General features: G+C 48.6%; 1 protein-coding gene across 1 annotated transcript in view; it reads left to right on the top strand.

Annotated features, from left to right (window-relative positions):
* LOC146816462 (ATP-binding cassette sub-family C member 10-like) overlaps window positions 1–22,425 on the top strand; it is a 699,272-nt gene that overhangs the window by 410,572 nt on the left and 266,275 nt on the right. Inside the window, exon 9 of the mRNA XM_085609512.1 lies at window positions 1,303–1,463. Within this exon, the coding sequence (XP_085465638.1) occupies window positions 1,303–1,463 (161 nt within the window). The remainder of the gene's footprint in view (window positions 1–1,302; window positions 1,464–22,425) is intronic.

The raw sequence follows: 22,425 nt of genomic DNA, 5'->3' as shown, positions 1-22,425 counted from the left end.
TCTCCTCACCTCTCAACGACGATCCCGCCGCTGGAGTCTTCGACGCCGAGCCCGACGCCGATGGAGAACACACAGGGATCAACTGCTTCGACGTCGACTGCATTTCAGAAAGGCCATGAAGCCTAATCCTCACCCTTTCTTTCAAAGTCCTCTTAGAAAGGTCCTTACAATGTCGACAGGAAGCAGGAGAATGAGTGTCCGGTAGACAGATGATACACACATCGTGAGTATCTGAAGAAGCCTTCTTTTTGCCACAGGATGGACAGGACATGAACAAGGAAGGCATTTTCTGACAGAAAAAAGTTTTGAAATCTCTCAGCAAACAGGAAAAATGCTTCACCAAAAGGAAATAATTTAGATGAAGCAAAAAATTCACTAGAAAACTAGCAAATCTTGACTAGAAAGTCAAAACTGAAGAGAGCTGAATTCCAGGGTCCTAACTGAAGGAGCCGGAAAGAACAACTGACCCAACTGTCACCCCTGAGGCATGATGTGATATTGGAATCAGGGCTGCCTTAAAGGCACGGTGCCAGTTTTTACCTGTACAAGGCTTTTTAGTCTCTATGGTATTGTATTGCAATGCAGCCTGCAGGCTAACAATGTTTTGTGGATCTGTGTTTTGCACAGTGTTTTCTTTTCTTTCTCATGAGTTTTTACCTCATTAAAAAAACAAAAAAAAAAAAAAGAGATTTAGGTGTATTATTATACCTATGGTGTGTTATTGGATATTTATATTGAAATTGTCTAGCCTACTAGGGGGGCTGCATTGGCTTGGAAAAAATAATATATGTTTATACATATACAGAGCTGTATATATATGTGTTTTTCATATATAATTTTATTATTTCCGGGGTCCCCGCACATGGGCGGGAATATTCCTTGCTTATGACTTTGATGACGATACCCCTGGAAGAGAACTAGGATTACAGGTAAGTAACTTATCCTTTTTACCTGCAGAATGCCATGTCCACTGGAGGAAAAACATTGGACAGTCCAGAAAAAACATACAAGGCAGGGTGGCACAGCATTTCCAATCAACACAGAGGCATTTTGTCCCAGCATTAACTCTCCATAGTAATCCTCCACTCTTGTACAGAGTTTTATGTCTGTGCAGCTAGTTCATACTAGTGGATACAAGGGTTACATAAGAACCCCCACATACCTACCACTACTTTACTACTCCGCCGCTCATGTATTGTCTCCTCGTCTTGGTGTTTATAAACTTGTATGCAGCTCCCTAACTGCCACTCGACCCGCTGCTAAGGTCTTTGTCTCTCTCTCTCTCTCTCTCGTTTTCCACAGGACTGGTAGGCCTGGCACTTGCGTACGCTCTCTCTATCAATAGTGCGTTGTCAGAAGTCACCACCTACTTCACACGTACAGAGACCATGATGGTGAGCGTGGAGCGAGTTGAGGAGTACTCCACCGAGCTCCCCAAGGAGACGGAAGAGGAGGACCTGCAGGTAACATGTTGTTTGACCCGATGATGGTTGTGTGACTTGCGCAACACTCTAACCCTACGTGCCTATATATTATAGGTCATACTGACATTTGGAAAGGCAATGACTACTTCTGGTGATACAATACCTACTTCTGGTGATGTGGCAAATAGAAGAACAAGGGTAGCTGAATCCTAATGATGGATGAAGCTGAGACACTAAAGGTCATGGAAAACTATGAGTAGAACTTGAGACTGGATGCAGGAGGTAGAGGCCTGAGAAGAGGATAAAGTGAAGAGAGACCCACGGATACATAAGGCAGACCCTGAGTCTAAGGAGAGGATGACTGTGCTTAGAATCACAGAAGTAGTCAAGGCAGTATCTGAGATGAGGAAGCAAAGGCGGATACATTGTAATGCATAGAGCAGGCCCTGAAACAACAACTAAGTTTAGATAGTGTCCTCAAATACCTGAGCAGGCCCTGAGAATAGAAGGCAGAGGTGTCCACATACACTGAACAGGCTCAGAAACAAATCATAAAAGCAGAACCAGAAAAGATGACGTGTTCAAAGTATACTGATCACATTCATCTCCGAGATTGCTCCCTATAGGAGTGATTAGGACTGAAGCAAAGAACAGATTCATAAGAATACCCTGAGTAGACGCTTGGAAGAATAGATCTGAGGGTAAGGTAATTAACTGACACTTAAACATGAGGGTAGTTAAGGCAAGATCACTCTACCTTTGACTGTAGATGGCATCATAGGAAGTATACAAAACAGTAATGGATGAAAGGCTTGATTTAATCTATGCCACTGGTAATCAGTCAGGCCGCATCCAAATCCATTGTTATTTTGCACACCATGCCAACTCAGTTTAGACCCAGCTATATGCAAATATACACTGCTCCAATAGGAATAATCCAGTCTGAATTGCCAAGCCAGGTCCTCCCTGTTAGTCTGGGGTTTGAGCGGAGTGAGGTTGGTATCAATACAGAAAGGTTTTGACTCCTGCTTACAAGGGAAGATGCGATTAGCTTCCGCTGTCACCCTCTTCTGTAACTTGAAGGGGCTGCAAGAAAGGCGTCTGGCATTTTTCAGACACCAAACTCTCCCCGAGAGTTCTTTGGCACTGAGAGTGGTTAGCTGATTGATAATATGTTGTGTCCCTGAGCCTTTCCACACTACCCACCACGCCAGAGCAGTATCTTCTGACACCCATTCTGAGCTGCTTTTGATAATTTTATTCGTCAAAATAACGTGTGATGAGGTTTTTGGCTGCACGGTTGTGATAGACCAGTAAGCTGCTGCTGAGTACAATCACCCATGTACTTTCTTTAAAAAAAATATTTGTATTGATGTACGATTCAGATGAGAGAACACAGCATATAACATTTTTATACTTATTACCAAGCGCATCGCAAGGAGAGACAGTTTCAAAAACAATCTTTCGGCAATGGTATGATTACAAATCATTTCTGGCCTAGCCTTCACCAAGCCTTGTCTAAAGGTTAGAGCCATCTCATGGTGTTTGGTGTTTTCTCTCTATTGTTCCAGCCCCAGATCCAACCCATAGTATCTCAACCAGGGACCCCAAATCTTGGTGAACTTTTTCGGACATCCTCTTGCTTTATACATCACTCGTTCTGCACCCATGTAAAGATCCATACCTTTTCTCCACTCTGTCACTGTTGGGAGGGCAGAGGCTCTCCATGTTCGGGCAACGTCTCTCTCGGCCATCATCAGCCCCAGATTGCACAATAGAAGTTTGTGTCTGGGGAGGTCTACCTCCGAGGGAGCACCCAACAGGACATATTTGGCATCCATGGGTATCTTTGTGTCTACTACCTTGCTTAATTCTTCTATTGTTTGGTTTCAATAGACTCTAATATGGTGGCATTCCCATAGTGTGTGTATGTATGTCCCTTGTTCTAACCTGCAGCAGAGGCATTCTGGTGATTCTGCCCTTCCTATTCTATGCATGCGGGCCCTGTCAAAGTAGACCCCGTGTAGGATTTTAAATTGTATCAGACTCAATGTGATGGCTACTTCTCTTGGGTGTATCAATGCCACCTCCCAGTCTATGTCCTCTTATTCACTCATGGTGGCCTCCCATTGAATTCTAAGGGCTCCCAGATTATCTGGTATGTTTTTATCAATGATTTGTATGTCCATGAGATGGCTTTGCTTGGTATTTCTCCTACAAGCAATCTCCCCTCAAGGGGTGTGAACTCGGATATTTAAAGTATCTAGCTGTTCCCCGCCAAGCATGTTGCAGTGGTAAGTATTTGTATTGTTGAGTGTCTTGCAGCTTATACTCCCATTGGAGTGAGTTGAAGGAAATCAAGGCACCTCCCTCTAGTATGTTCCCGAGTCTAGATATTCACACCAGGTCCTAGGGTCTGAAAACCTTGAGCTTACCCAATTCCAACAGATGTGTCCCTTCCTAGAGGGGCGTCCTCCTTTGTATACTTCTTTCTCCATTTCATTTGACATTCTGCCCCCTTCCACGCCTCTATGGCCCTTTGAGTTGCCGGTAGTAGTTGGCTCACTACAAACTGGAGTCTCTCAAGAGCGTATGTTGGGTGGTCGCCAATATGTGGCCCCATTCTTTGATTACCACTAGGTGTGCTGCCCGGTAGTAGGATCGTATGTCGGGAAGCGCTACACTTCCATTGTACTGACTCAGCTGGCGAGTCTGAAGGGCTATCCATAGATGTCCCCCATTCCCAATCAGTACACGTATTGTTTTAAAGATCTCCTCTGTGAGTTTGTGAAATGTATTTGGGAGGATGTAGAGTAATTTTGGCAGGGTGATCATTTTGAATATGGCCGCTGTACCCAGGAGCGTCAGGGGGAGTCTTCTCCACCTTTCCACATATTCATGGAATTCTGTCATATTGCGTGCGAGACTTGCTTCTGTGTTAGTGGTTATGCAGAGGCCTAAGTGTCGAAACCCCTCTGTGTTCACTTGCAGTTGTGTGGGAAGGCCTCATGTGTCTAAACACCCTCCTACCGGGTAGAGGCTAGACTTGTCCCAGTTTATCCGGTACCCCGCATGTCTTCCATAATTCTTGAATACCAGTCGTATGGTGGAGAGTGTCACTTCAGGGTTGGTGACATAGAGGAGGATTTTCGTCCACGTATAGTGATATCCGTCCGTCTCTGAGCAGTCCCTAAAGCCTCTTATGTGCAGATGGTCTCGAATCAAGCAGGCTAACGGTTCCAATACTAGGGCGAATAGTAGTGGCGACAGGGGACATCCATGCCTGGTACACCGCCCGACTGGAAACTCCGCTGAGGTTACTCCTTTGACCCGTACCCTTGCCCTCTGGTTGGTGTATAGTAGGTCTGCCCAGGCTAAGAAGGTGGGGCCAAACCCAAATTTCAATAGTGCCTGTCTCATGAATGGCCAGTGTACAGCATTGAATGACTTCTCTGCATCCAGGGATAAGACCAAGTGCAGCTCAGGTCTGCTTTGCACTGTATCTAGCCGATTTGCCAACTGGTGAAGGTTTAGTCTTGTGGCCCTTTTAGGCATGAATCCGGACTGATCGTAGTGAATGAGAGAAGCTATCACCGACAACAATCGTGTGGCCAGTATGGTGGCAAAAAATTTAGTTTCCAAGTTAATTAACGAAGTAGGCCAGTAGGCTCCGCACTATAAGGCAGGCTTTCCCGGTTTGTTAATCACCACAACCGTGGCATTATTCAAATCTGGCGGGAAGGTCCCTTTTGCCTGTGCTGCTAGGTACATCTTTAAGAGTTCTGGGCCGAGAAGGCTGGCGTTCGCCTTAAAAAATTACACCGGGAACCCATTTGGATCCTGGGTTTTACCCGATTTCTGTTTGCCAATGGTTGTCGTGACCTCTTCTAGCATCAGTTCTTTATAAAGGAGTGTTCAGTCATCTATTGAGAGAGGTATGGATTGTGCTCAAATATGCGCAAATTTGGGCATTATCTTCTAGTGACCTGGCCTTGTAGAAGTCAGCGTAGTAGCCCGTGAATGCCTCTGCTATTCTCTGGGGTGTTGTGTATTTAACTCCTTTTGGATGGTCATTACCCATCTCAACTCCCTCTTTTTACTGCCCAACCATGCCAGTAGTCTCCCCGCTCTGTCCCTAGTCTCGTATAGGTGATGTTGCATTGGTAGATGCTGAGTTTTCGCTTCCTGGCGGGCTAGGGCTTGATATTCCCTTTGAGAGACAGCTATCTGACGTATTACATGCAGGTCAGGATCCAGGCCCAACTGTCCCTCTAGCTCTAAGAGCTTGCACTCTAGCCCTTCAATTTCGCGGTCTCCTTCCTTTTCTTATGCTCTATAACAATTTACGCCCTATGGCGAAGCACAGTTTTAAATGCCTTCCTTTGGACTACCGCAGAGGTCACTAAGCTGTTTTTGCGGAATATAGTTCGGATTCCACATTATTTCACGGGCTACTGCCCGGTCTCACAGGTTCCATGCGTTTAGCCTCCATCATGACCGTCTGCTCGGCCCCCTACCGTCAACCACAATGGTGAGTGGTCTGACAGACTTCTCACTAGGTACTCGTTCTTTTCAATAGTTTCTATTTCCCCCACTGGGTTGAGTAGGTAGTCTAGTCTGGAAAACACCTTGTGTGCACCCGAGAAGGAGTACACCCTGTTGGTGGGGTAATGCTTACGCCATTGATCAACCAGCCCTAGTGTGTCCAAGAACCCGGCGAGAATTGTTTCTCTCATTGCCCTGGCAGTGTGTGTGTATGGTCCATGTGTAGGTCCACTACGTTGTTGAAGTCTCCTCCAACTATGTGCGTAGATGGCTCTGATTCGAATAATATCTTGGCCACATTATCTAGTGTGTGTTTTTGCAGTCTAGGGGGCGCATCAATGCTAATTAGGGTAAGTGCTTTCTGCCCCCAAGTGCCCTGGACCGCTACATATGTGCTGTTGGGGTCTACGCATGTTTTGTTTGCATGGAAGGGGGGGCTCCTTTTTACTAATATAGCCACTCCCCTGGATCCCTTGGAAAATCCCGCATGAGCTAGGGTGGTATACATCCCTCTCCCAAGGAACGCACAGTGTGTACCCAGCAGGCACTTCTCCTGGAGGAGGACTATAATGGGTTTCAGTCTCTTAAAATAATTGGCTACCAACCCTCTCTTTATTTCCGAGTCCATTGACATTCCATGTCAATATCGAGTATCTCCCCTCACCTTGTATCTGTAAGATTTCTCCCAGTGGTGGCGCTATGCCCTATGTGCGAGGTGTTGTGCCATGTTCGCTTTGCCCTTGTATCCACAGTCTCCTCGTCTATCTCTTATTGAAATGTTCCCCCACCCTTTTCTACATCTATAACTTAGGTCCCCAATTCTGCCCCTCCCTCCCCACTCTCCCCAACGCCTGCGTCCCCAACTGTCAACATGACAACTACTCGTAGGTTAAGCCTGAAAGGTCTTTGTCCCTCCCCCCTTGTAACTTCACCCCTTGAAAATGCCCCTCCCCTCCAACAGAATATAAAAGGAAAAGTTACTCACTAAGACTTAGACACCCACTAGGTGCTACGTGTGAATGTCAGGGGCACTTAGTGCCGTCTTACTGTCCTTGGTCCTCCGACTGGCCCATGCTATTTATCCATCTTCACCTCTTTCTGGTACCTGTTGTTGTGTGAGTTCATGTATGACCATATCTGTTTTTGGTTCCTCCATGCTCGCTATCTTCGACAATAGCGGGTGGCCACTGTCTGTGTCGGCTGAAGTTTCCTTTTCGGATGGGTCTGAAATGTTGCATGCTCAAACCCTGGGATATTTCTTTCTGCCCACTTTTTGCCGTCCATCATCCTTCGTCCATGTCGACTGGTTTGCCTCACCTGAGCTGCGCGTCCTTTGATAGGGGTTCACCTCCCATGTTTTACTTGTCCGACCTGGTCCGCAGGTCCTTTTTTCTCTCATTTGTCTGGATTCCTAACTATGTGGTGTTGCACCGGGGCTCCCCGAGGAAGAATGGCTGCCTCTCAAAGGGGGATTGGGGGGGTGGGGGCACTGTTCAACCCAGGTCCAGTCCTCTTCTGGTGTCTGGAAAAGTATTGATTGACCTTGGTCCAGGACTTTGAGCTTTGCTGGGAAGAGCAGCATGTACTGAATGTTGAGTTGTCTCAATTTGGCTTTGACGGAGTTGAAGGACCTCCTTTGCTTCTGGCCTTCTCTTGAATAGTCAGGAAAAAACATTGTCTTGGTGTTGGCTTGCCAGATCTTGCCAAGATGGCTCATTTGCTGGAGTATCAGATCCCTGTCTTGAAAGTTTAGGAATCGTGCTATTAGGGGCTGTAGAGTTGCTCTGGTCGGTGGTCTAACGCCAGGCATTCTGTGTGCCCATTTGATTATACGGCAGGTGGAGAATTGAGCTGCAGGGAGGGAAACCATGAGCCATTCAGTGAGGAAGAGTCCTACATTTGCTCCTTCTGAACCCTCCAGATATCTAATAAAGCATAGATTGTCCCTTCGTGCCCGGTTTTCTGTGTTGTCTACTTTTCAGACTACCTCCTTCAGGGTTGTTGTTAGGCTGGATTCTTTCTTACACGTTACGAAGATCTTGTCTGAGGAGAGTTACTCCAGAACGGACCTCTGCTATTCTTCCTTCCAAGACCTTTCTTGACGACTGTATTGCCTGCAGGATAGTGGCATAGCTCGGTGGGGGTGGAGTCTCCCCCTCAGCCCCTGTCGCCTGGCCAATGGATTTGTTAAAAGAGTCCATCTTCCCTTGCCTCGTTAGTTTAGGCTCTTTGTCTCTAACCATCTCAAGGTGTGAGGTAGCCTCCTTTCCAGGAAGACGTGTCTTGGCTCTCACACACAACCGTTTTTGGTCTTTAGTCTGGATCACAGCTTACGTGTCCCAGTGGCCTCTCAGGTCTTGGTAAGTGGTGCAACTGTTTTAGGAACACTGGCTGGTAAGGGCCTAGGGGCCCCTGGGGCCGGACAACCGTGGGAGGACGACACTTCTGTGGCACGGCTCACCGGTCTCTCATCAGCCCCCCTGATCCTCCCCCATCACAGTCCTTCTGCTTCGGGTCTCCTTCTATGCCCTTCACACTGGAGAACCTTCCTCTCTTTGGAAGTACTTTTCATGTCCGGAGTTTCACCTCAGACCTAAACGGGCCCAGGCCTCCCGACTACGGATTCCTTGGGCCAAGAGGGTTTGGGTGATGGGCTTTCTTAAGCGCTCGTCTCCGGCTGCGTAGCCATCCGGTTCAGTCTTTCTGCACCTTCCTCCACCTGGAATCTGATTTGGCCTTGGCGAAGGGGTCCGGGAGTGGGGCGGCTGTGGAGTGCTCGACCTTTCTTTCCCCAGGCCTCCCCTTTCTCCCACTCATACCCTGTGTCGGCTCTTCAAGGATGCTTTGCCTGCCCCGAGTGTCCGGATGTAGTCGACTTCTACCTCAGCGGTATATTCTCCTGTGCCAGTGGTAATAAGGCCTAGTCCACTAAGCCCCAGGGGCCAATCTGGTATCTTTCCTTGTTTCTGGATCACCTCTCCCGGTTGGGCGTTCCGAGGCTGCACCTAAGTTGCTTTCTTCTGACCGGTCCGTTCTCCGGCTCTGGGTCTGCGCTGTCTGCTTTTCCACCTTCGTGAAGCAGCTTGCCAGTTTCTCTCTGCAGGGATTCCCGCCCGCACCCTCAGTCACTAAACGGGCTGTGGCGTGTACCCAGGGAATCACTGTAGGGTTCTGGGTGACGCCGGAAAGGAAGGTGTGGATCTGCTTAGGCTACTTTGACACCCCGCAAGCTCAGCATCCATCTCAGGTCGGGAGAGCTCCGATTTCCTACTGGTCTGGCGCATCTCTTCTTCTGCTGCGACTCACCATCTTCTGCTCTTGTGGAAGCGTCTGCTTCTTCAGCTCCTTTACCCAGGGACCCGGCTCTGGCTTGTCTTTCTCCTAGGTCTTTGGGTCACCCCACTGTGACCATCTTTGCCTCCGATCTGGAGGCCTTCGGTATCCGGGGCGTGTTGGGCGCAACCCTGTCTGCAGAAACGGCACAACTCGCCTCCACTCCCTGTGGCCACCCGGAGTCGTTTCATCTTGAGCACTGACTCGAATGTTTATCCGTCCCCCAGTTATCTCTGGTCAGGACAGTCGGTGTTACGGGGACCAGGAGGAGGTATGCTTCCCCTTGTGAAGTCAGTTTTTTATTAGAATAGTGGTCCTTAAACAGAGCAAATAGTAAATAGGATAAATATAGACTAGAATCAGTACTATATTGCGAGTGTCCAATCGGACAATCAATTTAATAAATCAAAAAAATGTCAAAGAACACAAATACGAACACATCACTATAGTGGGACAAGGGGGCATGGCTAAGAAGCAGATGAGGACGGACGCGTGAGCTGGGAGCTCCGCCGCAGAGACCAACTTGAGGACCAGGGACCGTGCTGGCTGGCCTTGAGAGTAGCGGGAGATGGTGCTGGCAAAGATCGAACCCTCACCGGCGGCTGGAGGCTGAGCAACACGAAGAGCCCGGGCCGGGGGCTTCAAGATGGCGCTGACAATGGCGGCTTGGAGCCTGTGGGGCTCCCGGAGGTCGGATTAGAGCAGAGCCCCGGAGGTCGAGGGGGCGCCGCGGACTGTAAATGGCTGTGCCCGCTTCGCGGTTAGAGCGATCCCTGAAGAAAGCGTCGAGAGGGGGCCAGAGGACGGAGGAGACTGCGAGGGCCCGCCTGATTGCAGAGGTGTTTGATTGGGCGGTGGATGGTGGCAAGTTGTGGAGGAGGTGAATGTGCGGCCAATGACACCCTCTGATGTGTGAAGTCCCGTGGGTGGACTGGAGGAGGCTTCTATCGTTTGGGACCCAGAGAGCAGTCACGGCTGGAGTGCCGAACACGGAAGAGACCGCCATTTTGGAGGCTCTGGCGGGCAGCGCGACTGTGGCTGGTGGAGATGTAGCCCCAGTGCTGACCGGTTTGGCGGAGCCCTGTGGATTGTTCCTGGCTGTGCCTGTTTATGATGCTGGCGGGAACTCAGAAAGACCAGGTGAGAGGGAGCCGCTGCGGCGCACCTGCATTGTGAACCAGCCTGACTGCAGGGGGGCCCAAGAGAGGCGAAGAGTGCGGCGGCGAGTGGAGCGGGCAGAAGAATTACCAGAGGCTGCCCTGGGAAGCGGGGGGCTCTGCAGTGCCTCCTTTCATCAAGCTCCGAAAGGCTGCACTAATTGGGGGACCTGGGAGCGGGCCTGGTCGCCATCTTGAGTGTATACCCGGTCAGAGGACATCGCGCTGGGGAACCAGTGACGGAGTGCACGCAGAGGTGAATGTGGTGCCCCCCCCCCCTTCCCCCTCCCGGGGCCGGCACATGGGGGGTGCATATTATTGTTAGCGTGCGCAGGCTGGGTGGAGAGCCGTAAACTCACTGCCATCCCTGGACTCACAAGGCCAGGTCGGGGCCACGAGGTCAGTGATACTACCAGTTGGGATACTGGCCGAGAAGGGCTGCCCCCTGATTGGGGTTTTACCAGCTCTGCTTAGCTGGTGAGAAGAGTGGATCGCAGGAGAAGGAGCAATTGTCTGGGGTACCCTGCGGACTGTGCATGCACAGGAGGTTCTACCGCAGGGTAGGGATTGGTGTGAAAACAGGGGGCTGGAAGTCACTTGGCGGAGGTGAAGAGACCTTACAACTGTTACATGCTCTTAGGGGGACCCGTCAGGAGAGCAGTTGGGGACAGGCTATGCACATGGTGGATTGTCTTGAGACTCAGGACTGCCTGTGACGGAGTTCAGAACTACCCGAGAAGTTGAGCTGGTGGCCGGGGACATAGCAGGGCATGGGGAAGCCACGGGGGAAACAAGGGGGTTCATCCCTAGACCCTGAAGACTCGGTGATGGAACACAGGAAACAGGATGCTGCCGAATCCCAGCCTGAGACTCTGATGCAGCAGCAAGTGGATCAAGTATTGAAAGCCATCACAGACACAAGGGCTGCCCTACAGCAGGACATTGCGCATGTGGCGTCGGGCCTGGGTCTCCTCCGAACAGAGCACGCAAAACTGTTGGATCGGGTGAAGCAGACAGAAACAATGTTGGAGGTCATGGAGCCGGCCCAGAGGACGTTGGAGGCCCGGATGGGGGGAGCTATGAATCGGTTGCAGGCCCTGGAATGGAGAGCAGAGGATGCTGAATGCCGAAACCGCAGGAACAACATAAGGGTGGTGGGGTTGCCGGTGGGAGTGGAAGGGGCCGACATGGTGGACTATTTGGAACACTGGCTGAGAACCAAGGTGGCACCAGAGGGCCTATCTCCATTTTACACCTTGGAGAGAGCACATAGGGTACCGGCATGCCCGTTGGTGCACGGAAGGCCCCCAAGACCGGTGGTGGTGCGACTACTTCATTACAAAGACAGGGATCTCTTGCTGCACAGAGCCCGATCATCAGGCCCCTACAAGGTGGAAATGGCAATGTGACACTGTTCCCGGATTACACCTTCAAAGTGTAACGACGGCTAAGGGGATTATGTATAACTAAAATGGTGGGAGTGCGGAAGACACTACTACGGGTTATAGATGTGGCAGAGCAACACTTGCGGACGGCTGAGAGGGCCCGCCCTGAGAACCCAGATGAACAGGAGGAAGTTTCAGGCACTAGAGAGGCAGTGGCTGTACAAATAGAGAGGTTGCGCTGTTTTGACCACAAGAAATATTTGGCGTGCGCACATGCGGAATGAGACAAAGCAAGCACGCTGCTTGCCTGGTTGGCTAACCCGACCCCCTGAGGCACTCCCATACTAAACTTGACATCTCCGACGGGGACCCTGGTGTATACCCAACAGGGGATTAATAGGCTGTTCTTTGACTATTATAACGAGTTGTACCGGAGCAAACTATGGGTTACTGGGGATGTTATAGCGGATTTCTTGGCCGACATCGCGCTACTACAACTTGAAAAGACGCAGACAGACTTGCTTGGACAAGAGATTACACTAGGGGAAGTTAGGAGCGCGATTAAGCATATGGCACATAATAAAACAGCAGGTACGGACTGGCTGCCCATAGAGTTTTATTAAGCTTACATCGATGTCTTGGCCCCTAAGTTGTTGGCGTTTTTTAAGGAGGCAAGGGAGGTTGGAGTATTACTGGCCTCCACCCGAGAGGCGATCATTATTCCACTGCTCAAGCCTGGGAAGGACTCCTCTGATAAGACAGCTTATCGCCCCTTATCCATGCTCACATCCGATTACAAAATTCTGAGTTGGATCCTTGCGACTCGGCCTCTCCCATATATGGTGCAATTGGTCCATCGAGATCAAGCGGGATTTATACCAACCCAGAATACGGCCACCAGTGTGAGACGTTTACTACGCATATTGGGGGAGGACTATTATGTGGCTACTTCTGCGGCCGTCCTCTTGGTGGATATTGAAAAGGCGTTCAACAGCCTTGAATGGCCATACCTGTTCCAAGTTATCCGAACGTTTGGACTCAGGGAGGCTTTTGTGGGATGGACTGAAATCCTCTATAGATCGGTGACGGCTCGGGTTCGGACAGGGACTATGATTTCCTCCTCATGTCCAGTAGGGCGATGAACGCGACAGGGGTGTCTGCTGTCTCCTTTATTGTTCGCATTGGCCATTGAGCCATTAGCAGCACATGCCAGATTGGGACGGAATTATAGGCGGGACTGCGCAGTATATCTCACTCTATGCAGACGATTGACTTATGTTTCTGGCTAATACAGAGGAGGCTTTGGATGGAGCGATGACACTGCTTCGCAAATTTGGCAGGGTTTCAGGACTTGGGGTGAATTGGGCAAAGACTTGTCTGTTTCCAGTGGCTCCATCGGGTGCTGGCCCCGCTCATGTCAAGGGCATTCGGTGGGAGTCCCGTTGTTTGCCCTACCTCGGAACTAACATCTTTCATGCGCCTGATGACCTGTTAGAAGGAAATTTAGGCAGAGCTGTGCGAGGGCTTAGGGGTAGCTTAACATTTTGGAGTACCTTGTCGCTTTCGGTGGCCGGTCGTGTAGCCCTATTAAAGATGGTGGCGCTTGTTGGATTATTTTAGGACACTACCAATTTGGATACCGGGATCCACTTTTAGACAGCTTTTCTCAATGATCGGGGGCTTTCTGTGGGGGAATGGAAGACGGCGGGTGGCACTGGACACGATGATGCGCCCAAGGGCTGAGGGGGGACTGGCGGTGCCGGACTTTGAGCTTTATTACTTGGCAGCCCAACTGCAGTGACTTACACAGGCGGTGGCGTTGGAGTTTAGGGGCCCTGATGGCCCAGAGAGACGATGGATACCACGCCATGTGTTGTCCTTTACAGTACTTCAGCAGCGGTTGCGCCTTGGGACACTTTCTAACGAGGAGCGGACGTTAAGGTTATGTTGGAACCGGAGTCAGCATAGAGCTGGGATCGCTCGTCCCTATGCCCCGGAGATACCACTAGGTATGTGTACAGCTCTCCCGCACGGGGGGATTGGGCTGCGTTGGCCGAGTGGGAGGCGTTGGGAGTACAGGTATTGGGGGATTTGTATGAAGACGGTGCCCTGTTGCCTTATCAGGCCCTGCAGGATAGATATGGTCTCCCTCGCGGGGATTACTTATTGCATTCTGCCCTGGTTTCCGCAGTGCAGCGACATTAGAGGGAGGGACTCTCGGAACCACAGATGGCCATGGCGTGTCAGTATGTAGTGATGGCGGCGGGGACCTTCAAGGCAGTCACATGTTTATACAGGCGCATGGTGGGGGAGGGAATGGAGCCTCTGAGGGAATTGCAACAGAAATGGGAGGCGGACTTAGGCAAGGAGATCCCCGAGAAGACATGGGCTCAAATAATCAGGAGAGCATGGAAAAGTACTAGGAACGCCAGATTCCAGCTGGTTCACTTTTTTATATTGCACAGGGCATATCTTACTCTTGCTAAGATTAATAAGTATTAAAATAGACACTGCCCAGAGTCCACGTTGTACTTTAAAGGGGGCGGAGTTTCATCACATGATGTGGGGCTGTCAACAACTGGGTATATATTGGGAGGAGGTAGTGGACCTGCTCTGCGAAATCACAGAACGACGGATTGAGCCTGACATGGGTACCTGTTTATTGCGCTGGTTTCCGCATACTCCCAAAACGAAGGTAACAAGCAAGTTTCTGGACCTGGGATTGCTGTTGGCTAAAAGAGATATCACAGCGCACTGGAAGTCAAGGGGAGGACCCAGCTTTGCGGGGTGGAAGGCAGAACTAGTTAAATGGGCGACGAGTGAAAGTAATGTTCGGCTTCAGCATGCCAAGCGGACTAATAACGATAAGGCGCTGGAGACCGCAAGGGCATGGGAGGCCTTAGTTATATCGCTGCAGATACCAGAGGTAGATTCAGATGCAAAAACGGTCCTGAATGCACAGACGGGATCACCCTGAAAGATAAGGGCAGTAGGGAACTCTCTAGTGCAGACATGCTGTGCATTTATTGCAATGGAGTGATTAGAGATTAAGACGTACTGTATTAATGTTGCTACGACAAGTGCTGCTGAGGGAATGGTTGCTCTAGATTGTACATACAATTAGTAGTTGGGACACACCGGTGGAAGAGGGTGGGGTGGGAGGGGGGTGCGAGGGAGGCCAGTTTAGTCTTTGTTATATTACTCAGTTCCCATGGGACGGGCACACCTCGATAGCTAGCAAGGGATGGGCCTCTGCCCGACTGCTGTACTTTGTACGGGGATAGGACTAGCGTGAGCTAACCTAAAGATTGCTAGCACATACATACCGTGAATATGTCGATGGGGGGCAGTGAGTCTCCTGACTAGAGGGGCAGTTGCCATGATGAGTACTGAGTATGAGTAATGCTGTATTAATTGTTTGTTGTAGTGTGGAAAAAATCAATATAGTGGGACACAATCCTGCATCCTACACCAACACATGACAAGTACATTTAAGACAGAAACATTTCAGGCTTGCGGAATATTGAACATAATTTGTGACAAGCTTAGAAAAAACAGTAATTGCACTTCTTTTATCACATCGGATTAATGTGCATACTGTTTTCATTAGTCGACGACGTTTCGATCCTTTTAAAACAATAGTAGGATCATCATCAGGGCAGCTAAAGATACAAGCGTGAATTTGTAAAAATGCCTGTGGAAAATAGAGAGAGGGGAAGGAGATTAGGAAGCGTCTAATACGGAGTGTAAAACCTAGTACAGACTGCAGGGCAACCATTGAACAGCCCTGGTGTCAGGCAAGGGCACCGTGCAGGTGGTTGGAATAACGTAAGAACGTGAAGTGACAAAAATGGGCACAGAGAGTAAGTATCAACATGAAATAATGAAAACGGAATAAAAAGGATCTGACCAGGAAATGACTAATTAATGACTTGTGTGGAACAATGGGGATGGAAAATGTGACAGGATCCACTAACAGAGTAATCAAAGTGCGGCCAGTGAATGTACAGAAAAGTTATACAAGTCATGCGTAGTTGACATCGATAATCGGCAGGCAACATTGTCAGACTTAACATATCAAACTCAAGGAGCCGGTGATAGCGTGCGTGGAGAGATCTCATAATACCGTGGAGAGTAGTGAGGAGCGTAAGTCAAGCAAGGATGCGCGAACCGATTAAAAGTGAAGACATTGTTGCAATCATGCAGAGCTGCGCTTAAATAACCTGTTAATTTTAGCGATAAAGCGGCTAGCTCTTGACTAAGGAGCGCGAGCTCCAGGAGCGCTAAGTGGTTAACAGTTGGTGACAATAACCTAGGTTTAAAGTGCGGGAACAGTTTCACCGCACATAGGCTCGGAACGAGAGATCTCATAATGCCATGAAGAGTTGTGAGGCGCGTAAGTAAAGCAAGGATGCGTGAACCGGATAAAAGTGAAGACGCTATTGCAATCATACAGAGCTGCGCTTAAACAACCTGTGATTTTAATGATAAGGCGGCTAGCTGTTGACTAAGGAGCACGAACACGAGGAGCGCTAACACTTGGTGACAATAACCTTGGTTTAACGTGTGGGACCAGTTTGACCGCACGTAGGCTCGGAACAAGCAGATGGAGCCGCACAATCGACGGGTCTGGAAATAAGTGAAAATGTATGTGAGCGGCCAGGGTTGCTAGAGTAATTTCATTTGGCAAATAGTGCATGTGTACAGGACTCCTCACCTTGGTAATAACTTGCGAGGATCTGCTGGCGTTTGGAATGCGTGAATAATTAGTTCACGGCAAGGTGGCGATGCACTGCAGGGAAAAATTACGGGAGTGAGGGAACTTAAAAAATTGGGCTGACAGAGAGTGAAGTGACTTGGTGCGCTTACCGTAATGCCGTGGGATCCGAGGCTGAATAGCTGGGATACCAGGCAGCCAATCAATGACATGCATTTATGTTGTTGCTGAAGACACGTGACAGAGCGTCATGCTGACCATGTTGGGTGAGGGGTCTAGCAGACATGGAGGAAGGACTAAGTGCAGCAGAGGTGCGGCTAGAATGCCGGTTATAGAGTAGCAGAGATGTAATGTGTGGTCATTTGTAAATTAATGATGGCAGTTGGTATAAAAAAAGAAAGCAACATTTATAAAAACATAATATTTACACAGGTATGAGCACGGAGCCGGCAAAGGGCTGCATAAGACCCTCACTGGATGAACATCTTCCAGTATATTATTAACATAGGGTATCGATACATGTAGCCTTGAAGGGCCCAATTTTCCGCAATTACATAGTGTAAGCAGGAGTGATAGGTGCTGTCAAAGTGAGCACTCTGGGTTCATAATAGTCTTATTTGTGCGCATAAGGTGTATGTCAACCAAGGGTGATTGAGAACAGGATCACATTATATACACAATGTGTATAGCAAAAAGCGGGACTAAAATGCAGTAATCAGTAACAAGATAGAACATATGGAACACATTTATAATGTGCAAAACCGTATAGTCTAGGTGTGCAGAGGGTCATTATAGGGTGATATATGGCAATTGCATGTCGGTAAAAAACTGAGAGCAACCATTATTACAGTCAAAAAAGCCTTTTGAAGAAGGCAGATGGCCTTCTAGGACCTTGGAGAGGCCTAGAGCAGGGTGGTCCAGTCCTAATTTCGGTTTAATCCATTCTTGATGCTATTCATGCGGATAATCGGTCTGAGCTCCTCTTTGTTCAGGAGTTGTGCAATGTCTCCGCCTCTTGGAGGTTGTTTTACCATGTTAATGACTGTCCATTTAATGTCATCCTCATTGTGGCCAGCATCAGTGAAGTGGTCCACCAAGGGAGCGTTGGGAGTTTTACAGCACACTCTGCTCTCTGCTCCGGTGTTGTCCAATTCGGGTCTTCACTTTTTGTGTTGTTTGGCCAATGTAAATTTTAAGGCAAGGGCATTGAATCAGATAAATGACATTGCAAGTATTACAGTTTGAAAATTACCTTGATTTGATTGCGACATTATTAAAGTTAAATTCTTTTCCTTCAGTGGTAAAATCACAGACATTACAGTTGCTGCATTTGGCAAGCCCAATTAATGGTTCAAGACTCCAGTGTGCATCAAGAGTGGTTGCTGGCTTGGGATTTGGTAGAGCTGCCCGTACAAGGTGGTTTTTAAGATTGCGGCTGTTGTGGAATGCAAAGAGAGGGCGCTCAATACTCAGAATGCCTGCGTTCACAGTGGGCCAGTGTTTTATGATAGATTTACGGATGGGATAATAGATAGGTGAAAATGTGGTCATACACACTATCCGATTTGTGTTGGACTTGACTTTGGGGGAAAGCAGAATCTCTCTTGGGCAGTACCAGGCTCATTTTTGTGCATTCCGAACTAGTCGTTTGGGATAGCCACGTGCTTTTAGCTTGGTGGACAAGATTAAGGCTTCGCAAAAGTAATCTTCTCTGGTGAAGCAATTGCATCTAATCCGCAAGAATTGAGAGTATGGTAAAGAGTCACGTAGTGCTCGATGGTGATTGCTTTCATAACGGAGTAAGGTGTTTCGCTCTGTGTTTTTCCTATATAGCCTCGTGAGTAGTTCACGGTTCTAATGGAAAATGATGAGATCGAGGAAAGGAATCATGGATTTGTCGTGTGTTAGGGTGAAATTATGCCTAGACAATTGTTATTCAGCCAGTGTAGGAATCGGTTGAGTGTATCAACATTATTGTGCCAAATCATGAAAACGTCATCGATATACCGACACCATAATGTGACGCCAGTAATGAAAGGATTAGTAGGAGAAAGGATGGTAGCCATCTCAAGGTACATCAATTGTACAAAGTATGTCACTGGTTGGGTCAAATGGGTGGTGTTCGACTAAGTTAATCATGGCCATACTGCCCCTTACATAATATTCAGTTCCAGGTACAAAGTCCTTAATAAAGTAGTCAACGTATTGGCCCAGAGGTTCAAGTATAGAGCCACAACCCGAAGCTATGGGGCGTCCTGGGGGGCTTGTGAGATTTTTATGCACCTTGGGGACTGTATAGAGCACTGGCATGCGTGGTGATTTTACATTCAAAAAGAGAAATTCCTTTTGACTAAGAAAGCCCTCAGATTTTGCTTCGGTAGTGATCTATAGGATAAGGTTTTGCAGTTCCCTTGTTGGATTCATGGGCAGTCTGCAGTAATGGTCAGTATTGGAGAGCTGGTGCAGGATTTCAGACTTGTATGTTTCCTTCTCCTGCAGAACAATTCTGCCACCTTTATCGGCAGATTTAGTAATTAAGGATTAATTCCTTTTAAGTGAATCAATGGCTTTCTTTTCGTTAAGGGAAATATTGTAAGGAATAAACAGTTTTTTACTCTCAAGTGTTGCTAAATCATTCAATACTAATTTTTCCAATGTGGATATTTCACCTGGGATCATACTGATCGAGGGGGAGAACGAGGATGGAGGTCGGAAGGGAGTGTTGGAGATGGCGACATGTGATGGATTCAGCAAGAAAAATGCATGTAGACGTAGACATCTAAAAAATCTCAAAAAATCTGCGTGCAGCCCAAGGAAGTTAGGATGAATAGTCGGGACAAAAGATAGACCTTTACTGAGTCCGCAAGGTTGTGTTTTGACAGATTAAAAATGGGTATGAGTTGTGAGTGTGCAGAGTCATTGTTGCCAGTGTTTACCATTGGTAAAACTTCTGGCGAGTCTGTCGCTCGCCTGGAGGGTTGTACCATTGTTGTGCTTGCTTCACGCGACCACGTTTTGGTGGCTCGCTTTGGCCCCTCCCTAACCAAATTGGGTACGAGGTTGCGGTTGGATGTTCTGGGACCTTCTCCTGAGTCTGAGTTATCAGATGAGTCTGCAGAGGTGTCAGAGAAACCTACCAGGTTATTGCGTCTATTGAAACGGCCCCAAGGTCTAGTGTTCTGGGGATTAGTGTATGAGGGGTTTGTGTAAAAATCTTTCTGCAGATATGGATATGTGCGTTTAATGCAATATGCTTTGATATCTTTCTTTACTTTGAGTGATTTCTTGTTCTGCTCTAATCTGTGAAAGTCCTCGACTGTTTTCTGGACTTGTTCGAGCAATTTCTTGCCGTCAGGGACTGAACAAGATTCTTTAATCTGTTTTTCAATATCACTGATCTCCTCTGTCAGTTTTTTTAGAGTTTCAGCGGCGGTATCAATGCCAAGCACTAACCAGTGTCTGGAGCAAGTGATTCCTATAAAACGAAAGTTATTGATGTATTTGATGTACATCCAACTGACTGCGCATATTAATCACCATAACCTTCTCCATCCTACACAATCTGGCTTCCGTGCCACTTATTCTACTGAATCGGCTCTGCTCTTATCTACGGAAATGATCCGTAGGCAGGTAGATGCAGGACAGACGGTTGCTCTAGTCCTTTTAGATCTCAGTGCCTCTTTCGACACTGTTGCCCATCACACGCTGCTTCAGCACCTTAGAGAAAGAGGCGTGGGGGGTAGGGCGATGGAGTGGTTAAGTTCTTTCTTACGTGACCGCAGTTTTCAGGTGTCACAGAAACCTTTCCTCTCTAAAAGTGTCAAGTTGGACCAAGGGGTCCCTCAAGGCTCCATACTTAGCCCAACTCTCTTTAATCTCTACATTACCCCACTGGCTGAGATTGTAGGGAAGTTTGGAGTCAGTGTGGTGTCATATGCTGACGACACTCAGCTTGTGGTGACTCTTACTCAAGACTCTGAGGAGGCAGCATTAAACTTCTCAATGTGTCTTCAAGAGTTGGCGTCCTGGATGGCCTCAAATTGCCTTAAACTGAATGGCAATAAAACAGAGGTTTTAGTGATAGGTAAGGCCCCCTCGATCTGGTCCTCTGCTTGGTGGCCCCAAACCTTGGGCCCGACCCCATCTCCTAAGGACCAGGTAAAGAACCTGGGGATGTGGTTGGACACCAAACTGTCTTTTGACATTCATACCAGGCGAGTGACAGGAAATTGTGTTGGGGTCCTGCGCACTCTCCGGAAGACCTTTGATATACTCCCAGTGTCAGCAAGAAAAACGATGGTCCACGCCCTTGTGAGATTGCGTTTGGACTACGGAAATGCTCTGTTTTTAGGAGCCAACATTAAATGTGTTCAGAGACTCCAGCGCATCCAGAATGCGGCTGCACGTCTCGTTTTAATGCTTCCGAGGAGAGCCTCTAGTAAGGTCCTGGCTTCCCTGCATTGGCTTCCGGTGAGGGAACGTGTTTTGTTTAAAGCCATGTGTGTCAGCCATCGTATTATACAGAAGAAGGGCCCCTCCTATCTGTATGACCTCCTTACCCCATATGTTCCTACGCGGGGCTTAAGATCTAGTGGGATGGGTCAGGTCAGCATCCCGAGGACCAGAAGAGCCAGGATGGGCGGACGCTCTTTTAGTTTTTTAGAAGCCTCTCATTGGAATAGGCTTCCGATAGAGCTTCGGCTGGAATCGTCGGAGACTGTTTTTCTGAAAAAGCTCAAGACGTGGCTTTTTCCATCTGGCTACAACACTGTATGACTTCTCTCTGTGCTGTCCGTTTTCTGAAACGGGTCCTTGTCGCAGCCCGGCGGCGCAATAGCTAGTGCAGCCATGCGCTTTATAAATTTGATTTTGATTTGGGATTGTCTGTGAAAATACCTGGTATGTTTCTTACTTGCAAGCCAACCGGGATTTTATCAGCTTTTAAATATTCAGTTAGCATGCGGATCATAAGCTGAAGGCGAACCTGCTTCTTCTTACACTTCTCTAGTTGATCAGAAAGGGATACATTTGTATTAATAGGGGTGTCAACTGGGTCAGTAAACAGGGAAGGTCCCTCAAGTATTTTCTTAATATAATCGTCAGAGTAAAGGGGTGTGTGGTCTGACATAGCAGTTGTACTGAACGGTGTATTTGAACACGAATCAGGGGAAATAGATAGGGACAGAGAGAGGCAGGAATAGCCCACTCACAAGGAGGGGAATAGGGAATTTCTCCCTTGCAATCCAGCGATTGCGCTAACCATATTTTCAAAAACTTAAGGGAACCCAAAAGGTAGATAAGGACCCTCTGGGTCTGCGCTGTCTGCTTTTCCGCTTTCGTGCAGCAGCTAGCCAGTCTCTCTCTGCGGGGAGGCCCTCCCGCACCCTCAGTCACTAAACGGGCTGCGGCGTGTACCCAGGGAATCACTGTAGGGTTCTGGGTGAGGCCGAAAAGGAAGGTGTGGGTCTGCTTAGGCTATTTTGACACTCTGCAAACTCAGCATCCATCTCAGGTCGGGAGAGCTTCGATTTCCTACTGGTCTGGTGCCTCTCTTCTTCCGCTGCGACTCACCATCTTCTGCTCTTGTGGAAGCGTCTGCTTCTTCAGCTCCTTTTCCCAGGGGCCCGGCTCCGGCGTGTCCTTCTCCTGGGTCTTTGAGTCCCCCCACTGTGACCATCTTTGCCTCCGATCTGGAGGCCTTCGGTATCTGGGGTGTGTTGGGCGCAACCCTGTCCACAGAAGCGGCACAACTCGCCTCCGCTCCCTGTGGCCACCCGGAGTCGTTTCACCTCGAGCACCGACTCAAATGTTTATCCGTCCCCCAGTTATCTCTGGTCAGGACAGTCGGTGTTACGGGGACCAGG

Source organism: Triturus cristatus, chromosome 6 (genome assembly GCF_964204655.1).
Source record: "Triturus cristatus chromosome 6, aTriCri1.1, whole genome shotgun sequence".
Taxonomy (NCBI): Eukaryota; Metazoa; Chordata; class Amphibia; order Caudata; family Salamandridae; genus Triturus; species Triturus cristatus.
Note: the sequence above shows the minus strand (reverse complement) of the source record. Positions and strands in the feature narration are given on the sequence as shown.